Source organism: Cicer arietinum, chromosome 4 (genome assembly GCF_000331145.2).
Source record: "Cicer arietinum cultivar CDC Frontier isolate Library 1 chromosome 4, Cicar.CDCFrontier_v2.0, whole genome shotgun sequence".
NCBI classification, from domain to species: Eukaryota; Viridiplantae; Streptophyta; class Magnoliopsida; order Fabales; family Fabaceae; genus Cicer; species Cicer arietinum.
In genome coordinates this window covers 65,176,123-65,198,883 of record NC_021163.2, presented here as the reverse complement: position 1 = coordinate 65,198,883, position 22,761 = coordinate 65,176,123, and the positions used below count along the sequence as shown (strand labels likewise).

At 30.2% G+C, this 22,761-nt stretch overlaps 2 protein-coding genes across 2 annotated transcripts in view; both read left to right on the top strand.

Moving 5' to 3' along the window:
- The first annotated feature begins 11,297 nt into the window (after positions 1–11,297).
- On the top strand, positions 11,298–15,804 carry LOC101499272 (synaptotagmin-2-like). The gene is made up of 12 exons (XM_004499231.4): positions 11,298–11,621; positions 11,872–11,970; positions 12,248–12,298; positions 12,389–12,512; positions 12,617–12,735; positions 12,855–12,956; positions 13,118–13,192; positions 13,451–13,527; positions 13,625–13,871; positions 14,195–14,545; positions 15,234–15,365; positions 15,443–15,804. The coding sequence occupies exons 1-12, from the start codon at positions 11,511–11,513 to the stop codon at positions 15,569–15,571; spliced, it is 1,617 nt and encodes a 538-aa protein (XP_004499288.1). The 5' UTR covers positions 11,298–11,510; the 3' UTR covers positions 15,572–15,804.
- A 2,723-nt stretch (positions 15,805–18,527) lies between these two features.
- Positions 18,528–22,761, top strand: part of LOC101498745 (uncharacterized) — a 6,350-nt gene continuing 2,116 nt past the window's right edge. Inside the window, exons 1-2 of the mRNA XM_073367469.1 lie at positions 18,528–18,837; positions 21,010–22,760. Coding sequence (XP_073223570.1) covers positions 21,123–22,760 — 1,638 coding nt within the window. The 5' untranslated portion in view covers positions 18,528–18,837; positions 21,010–21,122. The remainder of the gene's footprint in view (positions 18,838–21,009; position 22,761) is intronic.

Below are 22,761 nucleotides of genomic sequence, written 5' to 3'. Positions count from 1 at the left end.
ATATAATTCAGATTTGTATGGTTGCTATGTTTCTTCTTTTAATTATTATTATAATATAATGTAGTTAAGATTAATTATGCCAACTAACAAATCGGCTCCACAACTACATTTTTGGAAGAATATTCATATGATAATAAATTGGTACTATTAATTAATGTGTAGTACTAATCAAAAAAATAAATTAAATGTGTAGTAGTGGTAGTGAGGATTACACATTTACACATTATTAATCCAACGACCTCTATGCCGAATTTATGGTTCAAAGTGTGATCACTTGGTGAACCCCCCATATTCATATATTTATTATATTCAATGAGCTTAATAACTCCACTTGATTTTAGTTGCATATAATGATGTAGACACTCTAAATGGATGTGTGGTTAATATAGGCAACGGCATGGGAGTTTTCAAAGTGAGTTGTAACTTGTATTTTTTTAATTTCAAATTGAAAAAGTAGGTAACTTTACTATGAAACAAATAAATATTTGAGATTGAGGTTTTTTTTCTTTTAGGATTTGTTTTAGTCACAGAAAATTCAGTTGAACTAACGTTGTACTTGTACAGTTGTACTATCAGGTAGAGCTTTAATTCGACCATTCGTATATGTTCACCTTTGTTATAACAAACAACATTAGATATTTTTTTTAACCTTTCGATTTTTAGTAGAAACCAATTATAATAATGTGGAGTTTGATTAAAAATTGTTCTAGTAATAGTTTAAATTTGGATGTTTTCAATCGATTGACTTTCACGTAAATTTATTAATCATTTGACTCTAACACTATGCCAAAAATGATATTTTATAGCGCGTCTTTTATAGTGTTTATTAAATGCAAGCGCTGTTGTAAATAATTTAAAAATAACAGAGGATATAACAGAGCTTATTTGACAAACGCTGTGAAAAAAGCGCTGTTGTAGGGTCATATAGCGCTTGCGTATAATGTTTACAAGGCTTTTACAGCGCTCGTTCACAAGCGCTGTAAAATGAAGCGCCCTCACATAACGTTTTACAGCGCTTTTTGAGCGCTGTAAAATATAGCGCTCCCACCTGATGTTAGATAGCTTTTACAGTGCTTTTTGGACAAACGCGGTAAAAGACTTGCGCTTTCAAATAATTAAATGATCTATTAGAGCGCTTTTTTTACAAGCGCTGTAAAAGACATGTGCTTTCATATAATTAAATGACCTATTAGAGCGCTTTTGTTACAAGCGCTGTAAAAGGCTTATAAAAATCATTTACTTTAAATAAATAAAAACAAATTTAAAACAAATTTATGAACCCTCATCTCATATACTTTGGGAACCCTCTTCTCCTCTACGTACTGTGCGGCCATCTACTGCTCCTCCTTTATAAAAAATTGGATACGTTGTCTCAGGTACTGTATTTATTAATTTGTTGTTGTCACGAAAACTAATAAATTGTTACATAATAAATCATATAAAATCTTTTCTTTTTTGAAATTTGCTGATCTGTTTTGTTTTGAAATTGTTACATAATGGTTGATGTTATCAGTTGCTTATTATTTTTGTAACTGCATTTATATAGGTCATATAATATGGACCGGAAATGGATGTCTGCCAATCGATTGTCAAAAGAGTATGAAAATGGAGTGAAGGAGTTTGTTGAGTTTGCAATGAAGAATGCAAAAGATCCAAATAGAGTTGTTTGTCCTTGTTTAAATGTTGTTTTGGAAAATGCGTTAGAGAAGATGAATTGGAAGGACATTTAGTATGGAATGGAATTGATCAAAGCTATACATGTTAGATAAGACATGGTGAGAAAAAAAAAAGGAAACATTAATTTTGAGAATGGTTCGACATATGCTTCAACTGACTTCGATACAGATACATATGAGCCGGATCGAGTTGAGGAGATTGCAAAAGGAAATTGTCAAAAATTGTCAAAAACTCATACCACATGATCTGTTCTGTTTTGAAATTGTTAGTTGATATTGGTTTCTTTTTGAAACTTGTTGATATGTTTTGAAAGCTTATTATTTTTGTTACTGCATTTATATAGGTGGTATAATATGGATAGGAAATGGATTTCAGCCAATCGATTGTCAAAAGAGTATGAAATTGGAGTGAAGGAGTTTGTTGAGTTTGCAGTGAAGAATGCAAAAGATCCAAATAGAGTAGTTTGTCCTTGTTTAAAATGTTGTTTTGGAAAACGTGTTAGAGAAGATGAATTAGAAGGACATCTAGTATGTAATGGAATTGATCAAAGCTACACATGTTGGATAAGACATGGTGAGAAAAAAAAAGGAAACATTAATTTTGAGAATGGTTCGACATATGCTTCAACTGACTTCGATACAGATACATATGAGCCGGACCGAGTTGATGAGATTGCAAAAGCAGTTGAAGAAGATCTTCGGGATTGTCCTAAAATGTTTGAGAGTTTGTTGAGTGATGCAGAGAAACCATTATATAATGGTTGTACTAAATTCACAAGACTGTCGGCGATATTAAAGTTGTACAACTTAAAAGCGAGTAATGGATGGTCTGATAAAAGCTTCACAGAATTATTAACACTCTTAAAAGATATGATGCCAGATGATAATGAACTTCCTAGTCGAACCTACAAGGCTAAACGGATTTTGTGCTCTATTGGCATGAGTTACGAAAGGATTCATGCGTGTCCTAACGATTGCATTTTATTTTGAAACGAATATGAATTACTAAAGGCATGTCTAAAGTGCAATGTCTCTCGATATAAGAAGAAAGAATCTACTCCAGCAAAAGTCGTGTGGTACTTTCCTATAATACCAAGATTTAGGTGCATGTATCGCAGTGAAGAAGATTCAAAACACTTGACATGACATGCAGATGAAAGAATTAGAGATGGAATGTTTCGACACCCTGCAGATTCCCCACAATGGGCAAAAATTGATCACGAGTATCCTGAATTCGGGATAGAGTCAAGAAATCTAAGACTTGCACTTTCTACTGATGGAATGAATCCACATGGTCTTCAAAGCATCTCACATAGCACGTGGCATGTGATTTTGGTAATATATAACCTACCTCCATGGTTATGTATGAAGCGTAAGTTTATGATGTTGTCTCTGTTAATTTCTGGACCCAAACAACCGGGGAATGATATCGACGTATACTTGACTCCTCTAATCGAAGATTTAAAAAGTATGTGGGAGACAGGTGTGGAAGTTTATGATGGGTATAAGAAAGAATGTTTCAATTTGAGGGCTATGTTGTTCGGCACAATTAATGATTTTCCAGCATATGGTGATTTATCAGGATATATCATTAAAGGTCAGTGTGCATGTCATATATGTGAAGAAAGTACAAATTGGATGTGGTTGAAACATTGTAAGAAGAATGTGTTTCTTGGACATCGTAGATTTTCACCTTAAAGTCATCAGTATCGTGAGTGGAGAAATGCATTCAATGGAAAATCAGAGGAAGGTAAAGCTCCTTTAGCACCGACTGGATATCAAATACTTGAAAAAGTACAAGGTTTGACCAATAAATTTGGCAAACCTTTTGCGGGAGAGCTGGTGAAAACTGGGTGGAAGAAAAAGTCAATTTTCTTTGAATTGCCATATTGGAAGTCATTGTATATAAGACATTTCCTCGATGTGATGCATATTGAAAAAAATGTATTTGATAGTGTTATTGGTACGTTACTCAATGTTTTAGGAAAGTCTAAAGATGGCATCAATGAAAGATTGAACTTGGTCGATATGGGAATAAGAAATGAATTGAGTCCCGTAAAGAAAGGAAATCGCACATATCTACCTCCAGCCACTCATACTCTATCTAGAAAGGACAATTTTCTTTGAATTGTCATATTGGAAGTCATTGTATATAAGACATTTCCTCGATGTGATGCATATTGAAAAAAATGTATTTGATAGTGTTATTGGTACGTTACTCAATGTTTTAGGAAAGTCTAAAGATGGCATCAATGAAAGATTGAACTTGGTCGATATGGGAATAAGAAATGAATTGAGTCCCGTAAAGAAAGGAAATCGCTTTGCTACCAATAGGTATACGTCTAATTTTACCTGAAAAAGTTCGACAAGCCTTAACTAGATTATGTTTCTTCTTCAGGGAAATTTGTAGTAAAGTGATCGATCCTCATAAATTACCGACATTGCAGAGGGAAATTGTTGTTACTTTGTGTGAGCTTGAAATATATTTTCCACCCTCGTTTTTTGATATAATGGTTCACCTTATTGTTCATCTGGTTAAGGAGAAACAACTTTATGGGTCAACTTATATGAGATGGATGTATCCAATAGAACGATATATGAAAATATTAAAAGGGTACGTAAAAAGTAGAAGTCGACCAGAAAGTTGTATTGCTGAACGGTACATTGTTGAAGAAGCTGTTGAATTTTGCACTGAATATATGTCCAATGTTGAATTCATAGGGTTTCCCATGTCTCGTCATTCGGGAAGAATATCAGGAGAAGGGATAATTGGAAGGAGACTAATGACTATATCAAGGACAGAATGAGAGCAGACATAATTGTATGTTTTGCACAATGATGATGAGGTTCAACCGTATGTTACAATACACATGGATCAGTTATCTCGTTTGAACATGAATAAGAATCAAAATTGGATAACTCGAAAGCACAATCGAAGTTTTATAACATGGTTAAATAATCACATAAAGTCAAAGTTTGATATAGACCCTAGATCAATTTCATAGAGATTGAGGTGGCTAGCAAATGGTTCGAGTTTACATGTATTTTCTTACACTGATTATGTAATTAACGGCTACACATTTTATACCAAAGAAGAAGATGATCAGACCACTATGCAAAATAGCGGAGTCACTCTCGTAGCTGAGCGATGCATGTCTCAAGTGCAAAAGACAAAAACCCAATATATGCAAATCTATCATATTTTGGGGTTATCGAGCGCATATGGGAGTTAGACTACACAATGTTTCGTGTTCCCATATTTGGTTGCAAGTGGGTCGATAATAATAATGGCGTTCGGATTGATGAGTCAGGATTCTTGCTTGTCGATTTTAATAGGGTGGGATACAAAGACGAGCCTTTTATTTTAGCGTTGCAAGCTCAATAAGTGTTTTATGTCACTGATCTTGCTGATGATAAATGGTATGTTGTCCTATCCACCAATAAAATAAGTGATGATAACAATAATGATGAAGATGTTGGTAATGATATTTTATTTGCAACATCACAACCACATGAAATTGATTCAACTGATGATGGTTTATATCTTAGAGATGATCATGATGAGGGAATTTTGATTAATCCATCGTTTCGTATCGTTAATGGACAAACAAATGTGAATCCCACCAGAAAAATAAGAAGGACATCTTAATGTACATGTTTAATTGTTTTATATAAGCCATGTAATTTGAATTGAGTTCATGTAATTTAATTGTTTGAACATGTTTAATTGTTTTATATAAGCAGTCATGTATTTGATTTTCTGCTTATATTTAGCTTGATCTTAGTGTTTTATACTAAGTTCATGTAATTTAATATAAACTAGTAATTTACATGAACTGAACTGAATATAAACTAGTAATTTACATGAACTGAACTGAACTAGAAAAAAAATCCAAATATAGGTAATTTACATGAACTGAATATAAAAGGCGCTGTAAAAGGCTTTTAAAAAAACAATCATATAACATAAGAAAACAAAGAGGTCTTTTACAGTGCTTATTCTACAAGCGATGTAAAAGAGCCTTTTAAAAATAAAATAAGAAGGTCTTTTAAAGCGTTGTAAAAAGCTTTTACAAAAACAGTCATATAATAAAAGAAAACAAAAAGGTCTTTTACAGCGCTTATTCTACAAGCGCTGTAAAGAGCCTTTTAAAAATAAAATAAGAAGCCCTTTTAGAACGCTTATTTGAAAAAGCGTTGTAAAAGGCTTTTAAAAAAACAGTCATATAACAAAAGAAAACAAAAAGGTCTTTTACAACGCTTGTTCTACGAGCGCTGTAAAAGAGCCTTTTAAAAATAAAATAAGGAGACATTTTAGAGCGCTTATTTGAAAAAACGTTGTAAAAGGCTTATGTCTTTTAGAGCGCTTTCCCAACAAGCATTATAAAAGGCTTCTAAAAAAGCGTTGTAATAAGGTTTTATATATAACAGTAAACCGCTTCAGTTTCCTCTTCATTACGTAAACTTCACTATCATCTCCTCTTCATCATTTTTCTTTTCCTTTGCGAATCCTATCATCTCTTCCATTACGAACCATATTTCAACGATCATCTCTCTAATTTCGAATCATATTTCCATCCACGATCATCTCTCCCATTACGCACCATCTCTTTTCATTGAAATACATAACCCTCATTACGTATTTCTTCGAACCGTTCTTCAGTTTCTGCGAACCGTATTTCTGCGAACCCTCATTTATGCGCATTACGTATTTCTTCGAACCCTACGTGTTCCTTCTCCTACGAACCCTACGTATTTCTTCTCACTATTCAGGTATTGATGTTATTAATTTTGTGTTATCACTAAAATGCATGTTGAACTTATATTGATACGTACTTAGACTACTGCATGTTGAACTTGTTGAACTTATATTGAACTGCATGTTGAACTTGTTGTAGATAAATGGATTCTAACAAGGCTTTGGATTGTCAAAATGAGGAAGTTGTCAACGCCAAGACTTACGAAAATGAAGTCAAACGTGGTGCAACCATAATGCAAAAGGTCATAAAAGCAAGGAGAAGTGGGATAAAATTTGAGGTATACTATAACCTGTTTGCTGTTTATTTTTTATCTTTTTTGAAAGCATATACTTACTATATGAGTTTATTAGGTTGGATGGAATGAGAGTGGTCAACCAATTGACCCCAACAGCTCCATGTTTGTAAGTTACATTGGGGCTGTTGTTCGTCAAAATATCCCCATTACAATTGATGATTTGAGAGATAAGGCGTTGAAGGATGCGAAAGATATATTGTGGAATGATATACAAGTAACTTTTTTGATCCACTCTTTTGTCATTTATAATTTTTTCCATTGAAATACTTTACTCAAACTATATCTTTGTTTCGCGCTTTTGTTCTTGATGAGGTGAAAAAGAATTACGTCTTGAGAGTTGCTGGGAAAATACACCAGGGTTTTAGATCTCACCTCTCAAATTTCAATCTAAAAGATAGTGAAGGAAATATGAATGTTGAAGCTCCAAGAATATATAAACATTATATATCAAATGAAGAATGGAGTGCTTTTGTATCAAAACGTTCGAACCTCGCGTTTGTGGTAAGTGATTAATTTATTAGCATTTGTGTTTTAGTAGAAACCAATTATAATAATGTGGAGTTTGATTAAAAATTGTTCTAGTAATAGTTTAAATTTGGATGTTTTCAATCGATTGACTTTCACGTAAATTTATTAATCATTTGACTCTAATCACTTAGTTGGAACATTTATGTTCTCTCAAAACTACTTGTTGTATCATTGAGTTGTGTCTAGTAGACTAATCCATTGGCCCACATTTAATGTTAGGTTGGATTGAAAAAAGCTAATCCAAAAACAACTTATTTTTTTTGGCTTAGTCCCAATGAAGCTCAGTTTATATATAGATTGAATCGAGTTGGTCTTCTAAATATTGGGCGAACACATTTTTAAGAAAAAAAAAGTTAGAAACAATTTGTTTATTATAAAAATGGACTAGTTTTTCGATCTCTTGAACGTAAAAAAAAAAAAATATAGAGAATTCTATCTTGCATCTCTACATCTAAACTTATTAGTTATCACCCCTCAATCAACGTAAAAATACAACTTTATCCTTTATAAAACCTTCAATTTTTTTAACTTCTCATTTTTTTAACCCTCTTTTTAAAATATTCGACAATTTTCAAAGTTTTGAAATGACAATTTCTAAAATTTTCAAAACTTTCGAAACTTTTCAAATTTTCAAAATGTAATACTTATTTCGAAAATTTTCAGATATGGAAACTTTCGAAATTTTTCAGATTTGGAAACTTTCTAAATTTTCGAAATATAATCCTTATTTCTAAAATTTGAAATTTCTGAAAATTTCAAAAATTTGAAACTTTCAAAATTATTAATTTTAAAATTTATTATAAATTATTAAAAGGATAAAATTATATTTTCATGTATTTTAAGAAGTGTCAAGTTTAGGTGTGGCAGCACATGTATAATCCTAAAAAAAAAAAACAATTTTTTTTCTCAGTCCAACCCATTTATAAAACAAAACAAAAAAGAGACAATAAAAACATAAATCACTAAATCATAGGAGAAACCCAAAAAATGAATTAAATGACCTAAAATTTTCTCTTTTCATCTATTTTGTTCTATTGGCTTGCGGCGACGGTGGTTCCTATACGGTTATGCAACTGCCATACCTACTACATGATCTTGTCATCCTCCCGTTTGACCACACCACCCCTCCGACCACACCTTTCCCAACACATCCATCACAGAAGCCACCACCCATCAGAGAAGCCACTTATGTTGTCCTTTAGGCTAAGGAATAAAAATACGGTTGTTTTTTTAGTTAAAACTAAAGTTTCACTTTTGAATCAACCATATCTTTTTCACGTCATTTCAAAATTTCATTTTACGAGAAGTATTCTAAAATTAAATTAGACAATACATTTATTATATTTTTTATTATTCTTTTATATATCTTGGTAGTTAAATTGATATAGTTTTATTTAATTTTAAATTTTTTAAATGTTATAAAAATAGGATTGGACTTGTCCATTAGTCTACAAGGTCAGACTTAATCATTTTCATATAAAATATGAATCTTAAAATGATTATTTTTCAAAATTGTAAAGTAGTATTTATATGTTTCAAAATCTTTACATTAATTCTTATATTTTTTCAAATTTTGTAAATAGACCTATATCATTTTTCAAGTTGGTTCCTATAAATTTTCAAATTTTTTAAATTAATCCATCTAACTTTTTCAAAATTTCACTTTTGATCCAACTTTTTATATTTTCAATTTTCATCCAACTTTTTTATATTTTTGCTTTTGTAAGGAGGCATTATTTATTTAGCCGTATAAACCATTCAGTTTGACAATTTCTAAAGACAGGTGGGGAGGCTAAAGTCAAACCAAAAAGATAATAAAGTTCGGAACGATTGGATGAAGCTGAAAATTGTCTAGGTGTTGATAAAAATGTGTTTGATAATTCAAGAAATATTATGAATGAGTTGAAGAAAATGGAGCTAATAAAACAAAAGTGTTTTGTTGCAGCAGACAAAATATTATCTATGTCACATCACATGCACATATTTTAACATTGTGAAAATGTTGATGGTCTTGTATTTGTTAAATAGTTGATCTACTAGTTTTATTTTTATACTTGACTTTACTTATCTAACTTTAAAACATTTTACTTTTGTTGGTTTATTTTGTATGATTAAATGAAACATCTAAGACAACATATTATTTTTTATGATATTTTATTGCTACTACGTAGTTCATAATTTTAATTTGATACAATGTATTGAAAATTTTAATAATATAAGTTTTTTATAGTAGCGTAAATAATTTTTTCAAGTATAAAAAATTACTTCATAAATTATTTATATTTTTTTTAGCATTTTTTGTTTATTTATAAAATAAAATATATGAATGTTATTTTGAAAGGAAAAATTAAATAAATTACATGGACACATTTGTCATTTTATCACAATATATATCACATCATATATGATAAACTAATTTTATCTAGTTTAACTATTTATCATGTCTATATTATAGCATGTATCTATCATATTTTTTATCTTATATTATCTCTATTTTATCTTGTTCATCAAACGAATCCTAAAGTTTCACTTTTTAACCAACCAAATCTTTTTCACGCCATCTCCAAAGTTCCATTTTACGAGTGTACTCTAAGACTAAACTAGATAAGACATTTATTATATCTTTTATTGTTCTACTATATACCTTAGTAGTTAAATTGATATAGTTTTATTTGATTTTATAAATTTTATATATTATAAAAATAGGATCGGACTGACCTATTAACCCACAATGTCGGGATTAATTATTCTCTCTTTATCTCATAAAATATAAATCTTAAAATGACCGTTTTCTAAAATTATAAAGTAGTCCTTATATGTTTCAAAATCTTTACATTAGTCCCTATATTTTTCCAAATTTTGTAAATGAATCTATATCATTTTTCAAATTAGTTCCTATAAATTTTCAAATTTTGCAAATTAATTCATCTAACTTTTTCAAAATTTCACTTTTGGTCGAACTTTTTTATATTTTTATTTTTGTACGGATACATTATTTATTTAGTCATATAAAGCATAAAGTTTGACAATTTCTAAGGAAAGCTGCGGGGCAAAAGACAAACCAAAAGGATAATAAAACCCAAAAAGCTAAAAGAGAAAATAATGTTCCTTTCTATGAATTGTTTTTAAACATCATCATTATCATAAGTATCGCCCCCTTAAAAAAATTATTATTAAATTATCTTTTGTCGAAAAATTCTAATTTTTTGTGAAAAATGTTATTTAAATATTGACACCGTTCTTGTAAACAATCGGGAAAAAATTTCAACTCTAAGTCCCTCGACTAAAAAAAAAATTCCCTTAAAAAAATTAGTAAAAAATCAACGTTTGACAAAAAAAAAATCAATTTTTTGTCTGGATATTGGTAGAGTGTTGATAAATATTCTCTCTTTACCTAATAAAATATGAATCTTAAAATTACTACTTTTTAAAATTGCAAAGTAATCCTTATATGTTTAAAAATATTTACATTAATCCCTATATTCCAAATTTTGTAAATGAATCGATATCATTTTTCAAGTTGTTCCCAATAAATTTTCAAATTTTACAAATTAGTCCATCTAACTTTTTCAAAATTTCACTGGTCGAACTTTTTTATATTTTTAGTTTTGTAAAGATGCATTATTTATTTCACCATATAAACCACAAAGTTTGACAATTTCTAAGGACAGGATAATAAAAGGGAAAAAGCCAAAAAAGAAAACAGTGTTCCTCTCTTTATTCCATTGTTTTTAAACGTCATCATTATCATTAAGTACCTCTCTTCCATCCACATGGAATACAAATCCAAAATCCAGCACAATTATAAAACTAATAACATTTTAATTTAAAACAAAACAATAAATATCTGAAATAATAGACCTTACCGACACGATAACAAATTTCGTGGTCAACTGTGTGTTTGTGTGGATATCAAGTGGCTGGTTGATGAATGTAAAGAGTGGCCATTAAATGAAATTAAATTAAATGCTACTTTATATCATTTCACTTTCAACACAATAATAACATATACATGTCCCTTATTACTTATTTAATTATTTTTCAGAAAAATTAATTAATTAATTCACTAATCCACAACATGTGGCAATTGACTACTACTATAAGAAGGAGTACTTGAGAAAATTAAGTTTTGAAGTTTCCATATTTTTTATATGGAAGCAACTTAATTTAATTCCCTTACTTTCCATATTATAGAAATAAATAAATTTTGAGGGTGGTACTTTGAACTAGCTAGTGCCTAGTGATATTGAAATGGGTGTCTTAAGTACCATAGCTGGTTTTTTGGGATTTGGAATTGGAACTTCACTTGGACTTGTCATTGGTTATTATTTCTTTATTTACTTTCAGTCAATACATGTTAAGGTTAGTTTCTAAATTATTCTCTTCTTTTTTTGTTGTTGTTGTTGTTGTCTACTTGAACTGTGAATTATTATCCTTTTTGTTTTTCTTTGATTGTTTTTTCTTTTTGGTGAAATTTAAATTAGATTGACATGAAGGACTAGTTTAATAAATAAGTAAATAAAATTAGTTAAATATTCTTTGTTAACTCACAAGTTTCAATTTAGATTTTGTGTTACACTTTCAAAATGTGGCATGTTTGATATGATTTCAGGATCCTACAATTCGTCCCTTGGCTGAGCAAGATTCTAAAACTCTGCAACAGTTGCTTCCAGATATACCCTTTTGGATCAAAAATCCGGACTATGAACGTGTATGTTTTTTATTATTTAAAATTCTAAATAGCATCGACATCTCCAATGAAATACGTCTCTAGTGTTTGACATGTGTCAGTGTCGTATGAGATGAAATATATATCTGGTGTGTTAAATATGTGTCTGGTTGTTATTTTCATTCACTTTTATTTTCTTAAATTATTATATGTATTGATGTCAATATTAGCGTCGTATCTGTTTCAATGTGATTATATTGGGAGCTAGTAATGCATTTTAGGTTTTACAGAAAATTGATAAAGATTTTATTGTTTGCAGCTTGAGTGGCTTAATAAATTTATTGAGTATATGTGGCCTTATTTGAACAAGGTATGCACACATTTTATTGATGTTCAAAATTGTTAGTACAACCATTTTGAATAACAATTTTGAAAGAGTACCAACAATTAAATCTTATAGGCAATTTGCAAGACTGCAAGAACTATAGCAAAGCCAATTATTGCTGAACAAATTCCAAAGTACAAAATTGATTCAGTTGAATTTGAAGAACTTAATTTAGGTTCTCTACCACCAACTTTTCAAGGTTGAGCTCTCTCACAACACATATGAGTCTTTCAGCAATGAGCAAGTATATAGTTTAGAATGATAAATAAGTGCTTATCTTCATCTAAATATATAATATGACAGGAATGAAAGTCTATAGCACTGATGAAAAGGAATTGATTATGGAACTATCAATGAAATGGGCTGGGAATCCTAACATTTTAGTTGCAGTTAAAGCATTTGGATTGCGAGCCACTGTCCAGGTATTTTGAAAAATCCAATGTTACTATATTAGTTCTTATATTAGTATTTTCTATTTCACCGGCGTTGAACTTCTGGTCTTTTTACTCGTTCAACACCTTTATGCTTTAAATGATTGTAGGTTGTTGACCTTCAAGTATTTGCTTCTCCGCGCATAACTTTGAAGCCTCTGGTTCCTAGTTTTCCTTGTTTTGCCAATATTTATGTGTCTCTCATGGAGAAGGTACAAAAATATCTGACTAATTAACTAACATATATCATAAACAAAGGATTAGTATCACATAGTGTTCTTAAACAAATCCTAGTTAGTTGAAAAACTATATGAATGTGCCTATGTGTATCATGCTAGCACAAACTCATTTCATTTTGATTCCTTGATTGCAGCCACATGTTGATTTTGGACTAAAACTTCTTGGAGCTGATGCAATGTCTATTCCTGGTCTTTACAGGATTGTCCAGGTAGCATATATACTATAACACTTCCATGTCCTCTAAATTTTTCATACTTGTTTTGTGACTAGTCACAACGAATGATATGGTAGAGTTTCGGCCAATGTCTCTAGCTGCAAAGTGACTCTAGTGATTTTCTATTAGTCAAGCTTAGGACTACAGATTATAACTTATGTTTAAATACTACGGTTCAACTTGCAAACCGTACATAGCATTATGCTTGTAAGGTTTTAGCATTAATTTTTTCTCCTCCTCACTTCATTTCAGGAAATTATAAAAGATCAGGTTGCAAAAATGTATTTGTGGCCTAAGGCCTTAGAGGTGCAAATGATGGATCCATCAAAGTATGTTTGATATATTGTTTCTTCCTTTTATCAGTTGATAGCATTATTAGGTGTTAAACTGTGGCTAATTTTACTTGGTTAACTAATTTTTTATAAGGGCCATGAAATTACCAGTTGGAATCCTTCATGTGAAAGTTGTGAGGGCAGTGAAGCTTAGAAAGAAAGATCTAATGGGAGCATCAGACCCTTATGTCAAACTTAAACTCAGAGATGATAAACTTGCTTCAAAGAAAACAACTGTGAAGCACAAGAACTTGAATCCAGAATGGAATGAAGAATTTAATGTGGTCATTAAAGATCCACAATCTCAAGCCTTGGAGCTTAATGTTTATGATTGGGAGCAGGTAATTACTCCATCAATCACCAAATATAGGACTATACCGACTAAATTACGAGAATTAAAAAAGTTGGTAGCAGTATTAAACTTGTTCATAATTGATATTACTTAACAAGTTTACTCTTCAGAAGAGATAATTAGTTTATATTTTCATATAGTATTTATTACATGTTGCAAAAAAGATGTAACATAAATAGACTAAAATTGGATGTGAGATTTGTTTTAGCAAACTTCAAAATGTTAACTAAGCAATTTATATTTCATTGCATAACAATTTGCTATAAAACATTTTAAAGCATGTTATTACTTCTTTGTTATGGTTATAATTAGATTGGGAAGCATGAGAAGATGGGTATGAATGTGATTCCATTGAAAGAGGTTACACCAGATGAATCAAAAGTACTTACTCTTAAATTACTAAAAACAATGGAACCCAATGATCCTGAGAATGAGAAGTCACGTGGAGATCTCATTGTGGAAGTTTTATACAAACCTTTTAAGGAGGATGAGTTACCTAAGAATGTAGAAGATCCCAATGGAATAGAAAAGGCTCCTCAAGGAACACCTTCTAGTGGTGGTTTGCTTGTGATTATCATCCATGAAGCTCAAGATGTAGAAGGAAAACACCACACAAATCCATTTGCAAGATTGATATTTAAAGGAGAGGAAAGGAAAACCAAGGTATTTATTTATATTATATACTTTCTTCCTTTCATAATAATTGACTTATTTGAAAATATTGTCTTCGAATAATTGATATTTTCGATTTTCAAGGTGATATTAATTAGGTTTTTTTTAAGTTATCTTTGAAAAATTGTGGGTAATTTACCCAACATTCAATGAAAATGTGACACATAAGTAAATATGTAAGTGAAGTACACATGAATGTTTGGGTACCACTTATACATTTACTTATGTGGCAAATTTTTATTGAGTGATTGATAAATTATTCATAATTTTTCAAAGGCAACTTAGGTCTTACTTGTTAATTAGGTTTTTTCTACTGTAACCTCTAATTAATACTAAATACATCACTCCTAAGATATGAATCATTTACAACGGTTGCACCATTTACAATAGTTGCAGGGTGCAGCAATTATGAAGACCGTTATATGTTTATATCTAGAGTTATCTCTCTAAATCTAACGATCTTTATAGTTGTTGTACCGTGCAGCTGTTATAGAAAATCTAACGATTTTGGATTACATTTATGATAATGGTATACAACAATACGAAAAATTAGTAAAAGTATTTTTTTTTCTTTTTTATTTATACACTTTTTAATAGGTGTGAAATATGTTATATATTATGAGACAGAGGAAGTCTTGATTAATTTTGTGTGAAATTTGAGTATATATTAATTGTACAGCATGTAAAGAAAAATAGAGATCCAAGATGGAATGAAACGTTTCAATTTACTCTGGAGGAACCCCCTACTAAGGAGAGGCTTTATGTTGAAGTGCTAAGTGCATCCTCAAAGCTGGGCCTGCTGCATCCCAAGGTAACAACACAACTATCTTAATATGTTTTTCAACATTATTAATAAATTATTATATTCTAATTAATAAAAATAATCAGGAAACTCTTGGATATGTGGATATAAATTTATCTGATGTTGTTAGCAACAAAAGAATCAATGAGAATTATCATCTTATTGACTCCAAAAATGGACGGATTCAAATTGAGCTTCAATGGAGAACTCCCTAATAGTAATTATTCTTCCAATGTTAATATGGCACACCGTTGTATTTAAATTTTAAGTTTATATCATTTTGTAATTATAGTTAGCTACTTGCAAACCACTCATTAATAAAGTGAATGCATATATAATATATGTTTATTAAATGCAGAATACGAATATGTTCTTCAACTAATTAAGTCTAGTGGGTGATTGATCGTTCAAAAGATTTGCTACAATATATATGTTCTATTTTTCTATACTTATATTCTAGTAAATATGAATCTTATTGAGGCATATTTTTTATTTTATTATGACTTTTAAATAGTGTAGTAATATAATGTCTAGCTTAATACAGTAATCAACGTTGTACAACCCATATATACGCAAAAGTATTGCTAGTTTCTTTTTCAATAAGGGATCTCAAAATGAACTAGATTTGATAGATTAGCTTGATTACTCATATATAAAATATAATTTGAGTTACCAAAATTTAAGTACAATATTATCAAATCATTTTCAAGTATTGATTAAAATATTAGTGTAGTGATAAAAAGACAGATCTTGAATCTGTATGTTGTAGATTTGAGACTTATTAATCACTTTAGAGTGAATTAAATATAAATCTATATATTTATAAGTATTTTTTATAAAAAAATTTAAGGTCTTTTATATATATGACTGGGCATTATCTCCTTAACTTTTTTATTAAAAAGAATTGTTTTTATTCTATGTATGCCTTAAGTCATACATGGGCATGATGTTAACTTGAGCAGTGATAGGCTTTGCCAGCAGCCAATTTCAGTCTCATTGGATTTGAAAGGATACTTATTAACACCCCCATTATTTTCTAAATGCACCCGCTTTTCCATTTTTCTTTTCATTTGTCCCATAATACCCTTACCAGAAACAATGTTTTTGGATAGTGATACCTCCCTTTCCTTCCTATTTTCCTCCACCCCATCCATCCAACACCCAAACCCATAGCCCCCTTCCCAAACAACACTCCTGCAACAACCCCTCCCTTTATTAAGAATTTTTTTAGAGAATGAGATGACAAGTGATGCATAGTAGAGAAGTATTTGAATTAAATAATTTTTTTAGCCTCTCAAACTTAGATTCTTAATTTCAATTAGATTTATACCACATGAAATTTATATTTTAAGAGTAATGATTAAATTTTTTTTTAAAAAAATGACTTAAATATAATTTTCATTTTTTATCTTTCACTTAATATTCATTTTAGTCATTTATCTTTTTTTTTTTTTTAATTTGTTTTGGTCTTTTATCTTTTATCTTAATAATCGTTTTAGTCATTTATCTATCACAAAACTACAAAACTATATGAGTTTGTCCTTCTATTAGGGACTAAAATAAATATTATATAAAATATAAATAACCAAAATGAATAAAAAAAGAAGATAAATTATCAAAATAAATTTAAAAAAAATAACTAAAATGAATATTAGGTAAAAGATAAAGGAACAAAATCATATTTTAGCCAACAAAAATACATTTTAAAACTTTATAAATTTGTACAGCGGAAAATATAAAAATCGACCAATAAAAATTAATATTTTAAAATGTTACATAATAGAGTATAAAATATTATGCAATACGACTCAACACTTGTTGAGACTTAAAGCAAGACTCTGATTAAAAAAAAATAGATTTAATGCTAACACTAACATTTTATTTATAATTATATTAAAATTTTGTCTTTCTTGATTTTTGAGATGCAAATTTTGTTGATTAATAATGTCTATTGAGATGTAAAATAGATATTTTAATGCGTTGTTGCGATAAATATAATACGTGGAAAATAAGTAAAAGTGAAGGAAAAATCAAAATCACAAAAGATGAAAACATATTGTATGTCTAAAGTGAATAAATAAATAAAATCAGACCTACCTAGAAGTCAATAACTTAATAATCGAAGTTTGTTTTCAGAAGATAAATATAGTTTAGAAGTTAACTTCTAGAAGAAAAATGAGTATGAAAAAATATATATCTTTTAAAATTAAACTTTTGATGGTGAAATTTTAATGAAGAAGAAACTCCTTATGATATATTAGAAAAAGTGAGAGGTGCAAATATCAACGCCCTTTAGATTTGGATTTGTAGGAATATTTGAAAATGAAGTAGCCCTTTTTCTTGCTTCTCATGCTTTGTCTAAGCCCAATTTTGTGTGGTTAGAAGAAATTTCTCATGTTATTGTACATCAACATCAATCCTTTGTAGATCTTTTAGCAATGTTTAATGAAGAATGTATTCAAGATTATAAACTAAAGTAAGTATACGAATCGATTCTGATAAATAAAATATAAAGATCTATTTGATTATAAGAAATAAAAGAATCATAATTTGATCCATAAAATTTTTTATAATTAAGATTTAAAAATTCTCAATTTTTATAAATTAAATTAATATTTTTTATTTTTTATTTTTTATTTTTTATTTTTTATAATTGAATAGATCTTTATTTTTTTATCAACATTAATAAATATATCAAAAACACAATTTAAAATATTATAAAATCTAATATAAATTTGAGTAAATATTTTTATTAATTCTAAAAAAAAATACAAATATCTATTTAGCCTCATATGAAATATTAATTTAATCTTCAAGAATCTCAAATATAAATTAAATTATTTTCCTATAAAATAAAATTTATGCAAATCTATTGGAACTAATATAATATTCTTATCATAGAGATTCAACTAAATTTTGTCGACTCTTTTTAGAATTAATTTAATTTAACTATTGCTAAAAAAATTAATATTTAAAAATTCTTAAAAATGTAACCATTATTTTTTATACTATTTGATGTGAAAAAAGATTAAATGGCATCATAAATTTGTGTGTGTATTACTCTTTAAATATAGAGAATTAATATAGAAAAAAGAAATAAACTCACACGCAAGCTCACATCACATCATTCCCAAACAACTTATGGTGTCGCACGTGTTAATGCCCAACTCACAAACCAAACGGGGAAATGCAAATTCACAATAACAAGAAAAACCAAATCATCGCACAAACACAATAGAACAACAAGTATTATTTTTTCGATGAGATGAACAACAACAACAACAACTAAAACAACGTTCTATTCCTCTTCTCTTCTCTTCATTCATTCCTTCATTCTCTTCTTCTTTCAACATTCTTTCATTCCAACTCACACAACCTACCACAATTCGAACATTCTAGAATTCTCCAAAACCCGACACCCTCCAACTTTCTTTTTTTTCGAACCTTAACCAGAGCTAGGGTTTCGATTTTATTCACCAAGGTAAAAACAAAACATAACTCCACTCAATTTTATTTTCTCACTTTTTTTAACGCACTTACTCTTAATTCGTTTTTTTTTTTTTTTTTTTTTTTTTTTTTTTTTTTTTTTTTTTTTTTTTTTTTTTTTTTTTTTTTTTTTTTTTTTTTTTTTGTGATTCGCGTTTTTTGTTACGCATCTCAGTTTTTTCATTATTATATGTTGCGTATTAACTTAATTCCTTTTTACATTTTAATTCAATAATGAAATTTTTGTTCTTTTAGGGGTTTTTATTTATCTTCTATCAAACGTCAAATTTAGGGTTTTGCAATATGCTTTCCTTTTTCCCCTTGGTTGAAAATTAAGGGTTGGTATTTGGTTTCTTGTTAATTTATGTGCTTTTTTTGTTTTGAATTTGTTTGTTTTAATTAAATTAAGTTATATTGCATTTTGTGATTAGGGATTATATGATTTTGCTTCTGATTTGGCTGTTGCAAACTTGCCATGATGAATTAATAATGATTCGGTGATTGTGATTGGGAAGTTGCTTTCTTTTCTTTTTTTATGTGTGACTTGATACCTGTTTCTGAAGTGATTGGTAATCTTATTGTTGATAGATTTAGGTTTAGTTATCTTTATAACTCATCAAGATTGGACCTGATTTATTCAATGTTAGGTAGTTTTTATGTGATAGCTCGTAGTTTTGCTAAATCTGATTAAAATATTTCCCTGAATTGGTTGTCCTCTTTGAACTAATACTGAAGACAATTCTAGATTGTTTAGTTCTGGCCTGTAACGCCTTTTTTTTTTGTCGGCTGCAATTAAATTTATAGAAGTTACTGCGTGAAATAAATAATATATTTTGTCGGTTTGTTGTTGACATTCTTTCGATTAGTTAATTTTATTATATTGTTATTTTTATTTGGCTTGAGAATTGAAAACCATGTTCGAAAATATGAAACATGTTACGTGGACTGAGCTTTAAGGTCTTTCGAACTTGTGCTCATTAATTTCACTATTATTGATCCAAACCGTTTAAAAAACTATAAATGTGAAACAAAGATGTTTCCATGTTGAACATTTGACTTTTTATTCCACATTGCTCTGATGGGACAATCGCATATGGAGTGATATGGGGTTCATTGATTATATTGGTTAATTAGAACTAAGATTCTGTAGTTGGCCTGCCTTCAATTTCAATTTTGTCAATATAAAATTTGAAAGGCTTCGCTGCTGTCACTGTAAAAAGCTGGTTTTGAAAATTTTACGTTTACAATTATATATATTTGAATTAGAAGTTACTTTACACCTTTCATTTTCCAATTATAAGTGTGAGAACTGGCCAAACTATTAACTTACATCATATATCTATTGGATTATCGTTATAGTAACAAAAGTTACGACAGCGTGAGAATTCATAGTTTTCACTAACAATAATAGACAGATTATCACTTATATTTATCACATCAGGTTTATAATAATTCTTACATTTTCTCTCGGACGTCATAAGAGAGCTTGATTTTCTCTATATAAGTTATAACTAATTTACAATATGATAGGTTGCAGCCAAATGCCAGTTAGAGCCATTGCCATTTAAAAGAAAGAATTATAGAAAACCATATTTATATAATGTGCCAGAGTAGCTGATCTTAGTAAATGATTCGCATTAGTGAAACTGCAAGTATTTGTAGTTGACAATTTTTTTTAAAATAACTTTCTTTTTGTCTATTGCTTCAAGTCAAAGAAAGGCCTTGGCCATGTGGGTTATGGACTGGATTTCAGGGGCAAGAATTTGTCTTGATACTTTACACATAGTTTGTTTGGTCAGGACACTCGAATGCTCTATGTTATCTTGTTTTGTGGACTTCAATTGAGGACCTTCCATTGCATTATTTGTGGTTCCCTTTGTTATTCACTACTGTCTATTTTTTTATGGTGGTTTAAGACTATCAGCAATGCTATCTATAGTTGGTATTTTGCATAAAAACGACTGTGACTGAAAATTTTGGTGCATATATCCGTTAAATGATATTTTAAGTTATTGTTAATGTAAAATTTGGAACTTGTTTTGTTTGTTCTCTGATTGTGTTATAAATCTATGTGATTGAAGTTCATCTAATACTTTGGAAACATTAAACTGCTTGTTTGGGAATATTGTCTTAACAGGCTTACTTACTTTGTTATTATATTTTGCAGTGCGGGCAGTTGAAATTTTTCTCTTAAATCCCAAAAATTTCTTAATGCAGGAAAAAGTTCTGGTGTGCCCAAAGGACAGCCTTGACACATTGAGAAAGCTTATGTGAAACAATATGACTCTTGAAGACTTCTTTACGTTGACTGAGATGAAAGATGGGCTCACAGCCCCTTCTCGAGTGCAGGAGTTGGTCTCTGTAATGAAGAAGGAGCAAGACAGTGTTGTGAAGAACACTGGTGATGCAATGAGACAGTGGGCTGCTGTTGCAAGCACTATTGCTGCTACAGAGAATAAAGACTGCCTCGACCTTTTTATTCAATTAGATGGACTTTGGTTCATCAATAGATGGCTAAATGATGCTCAAAAATTTGGTACTGATTCAAATGATGGCTTCATGGAAGAGTCAATTACTGCAATGTTACGAGCAGTTGAAAAGCTATATCTAGACAATGAGAAGTCAATTTCATCCGGAGTTTGGGCAACTATAAGTAACCTTCTTGGTCATCACAGCTCTAAGGTTCAAGATAGTGCAAGAGTACTATTTGACAAGTGGAAAGGTGTTGGAAATGGAGATACTGAATCTCACGATATGGATACTGGTCAAACAAACAATATGAGTGAGAATCTCAGGGAGGAAGGCCAGTTATCTTCAGTGAATGAGGCTAGTAATGACAATGATCGTGTCTTGCGACTTGTAGGAGGGGAGAAGTCTATATTGAGAAGCTTAGAAACTCAAGTACCAGATAAGGTTGCTGATGTACAGATAGAGAGTTCTGGCATTGTGCACCAATCCTCTGTAAGTTTGGATTCTGAAGATATCAAAGAAAAATCAAACAATGTTGCTACTGTTTTGACTTCTGTTCAAGAAAATGCTCCCATAAGTGAAGGTGAGATGAAATTGTCTGGGATCTGTAACTCACCTGTACCAAAACAAGGCAGTTTCAGAGAACAACAAGATGATATGCAGTTAAATGACTTATCTATAAAGGAGAAGCAAGAGCTAAATGATAATGGCCCTCCAGAAAAATCAGGAGTACCAATAAATCCTGAGCCTCAGCCTGAACCTGTTTCTGTTGGTGTTAGTGAATCACCAGTTAAGCCTGTGCCTGCACCAATAATGCCTGTATCTTCTTTAGAACATAATGTTGAAAGCAATGAAGATGGTATTTGTAATAAAATAATTGCTTCTGGTAGTATGAGAGCACCTGCCTCTGATAGAATGAGTGTGGTGGATGATGCCAGAGCCATAAGCACTCCACAACTATCCAAAGATTCAGAGAAGGAAGAAGTCAAGGGCCATGTTTCTGATCAAGGCAACGATTCCTCAAATGGCTCTGATTCTTTTAAACAAAGAAAAGTTCCCAGAAGCCCCAACATTATTGACAAGAATTCTGACATCGAACTTAAGTATGGTATTGTTGATGCTTTAGAAGTTGCTCGACAAGTTGCTCAAGAAGTTGATAGAAAATATGCCAGATCTGTAAAGGAAGACGAGGACCAAGTTTCTGATCAAGATGATGATACCTCAAATAGTTCTGACTCATTCAAACAGGGCAAACGTTCCAGAAGCCCCAACATTGTTGACAAGAATTCTGACGTTGAACTTGAGTATGGTATTGTTGATGCTTTACAAGTCGCTCGACAAGTTGCTCAGGAAGTTGAAAGAGAAATCAAGAACTCTTCTTCAGAGAAAATCTCAGAAGATGGAAATAGGCAAGCTGGCAGTCCGGATTCTGTAAGGAAAAATGAACTTT

Excerpts from the sequence above, each read along its gene's own strand:
- LOC101499272 (XM_004499231.4), top strand. The coding sequence starts at position 11,511 with ATGGGTGTCTTAAGTACCATAGCTGGTTTTTTGGGATTTGGAATTGGA. Across the intron at positions 12,299-12,388 it reads TGTGGCCTTATTTGAACAAG|GCAATTTGCAAGACTGCAAG; the intron begins GTATGCACACAT and ends TAAATCTTATAG. Across the intron at positions 12,957-13,117 it reads ATGTGTCTCTCATGGAGAAG|CCACATGTTGATTTTGGACT; the intron begins GTACAAAAATAT and ends CCTTGATTGCAG.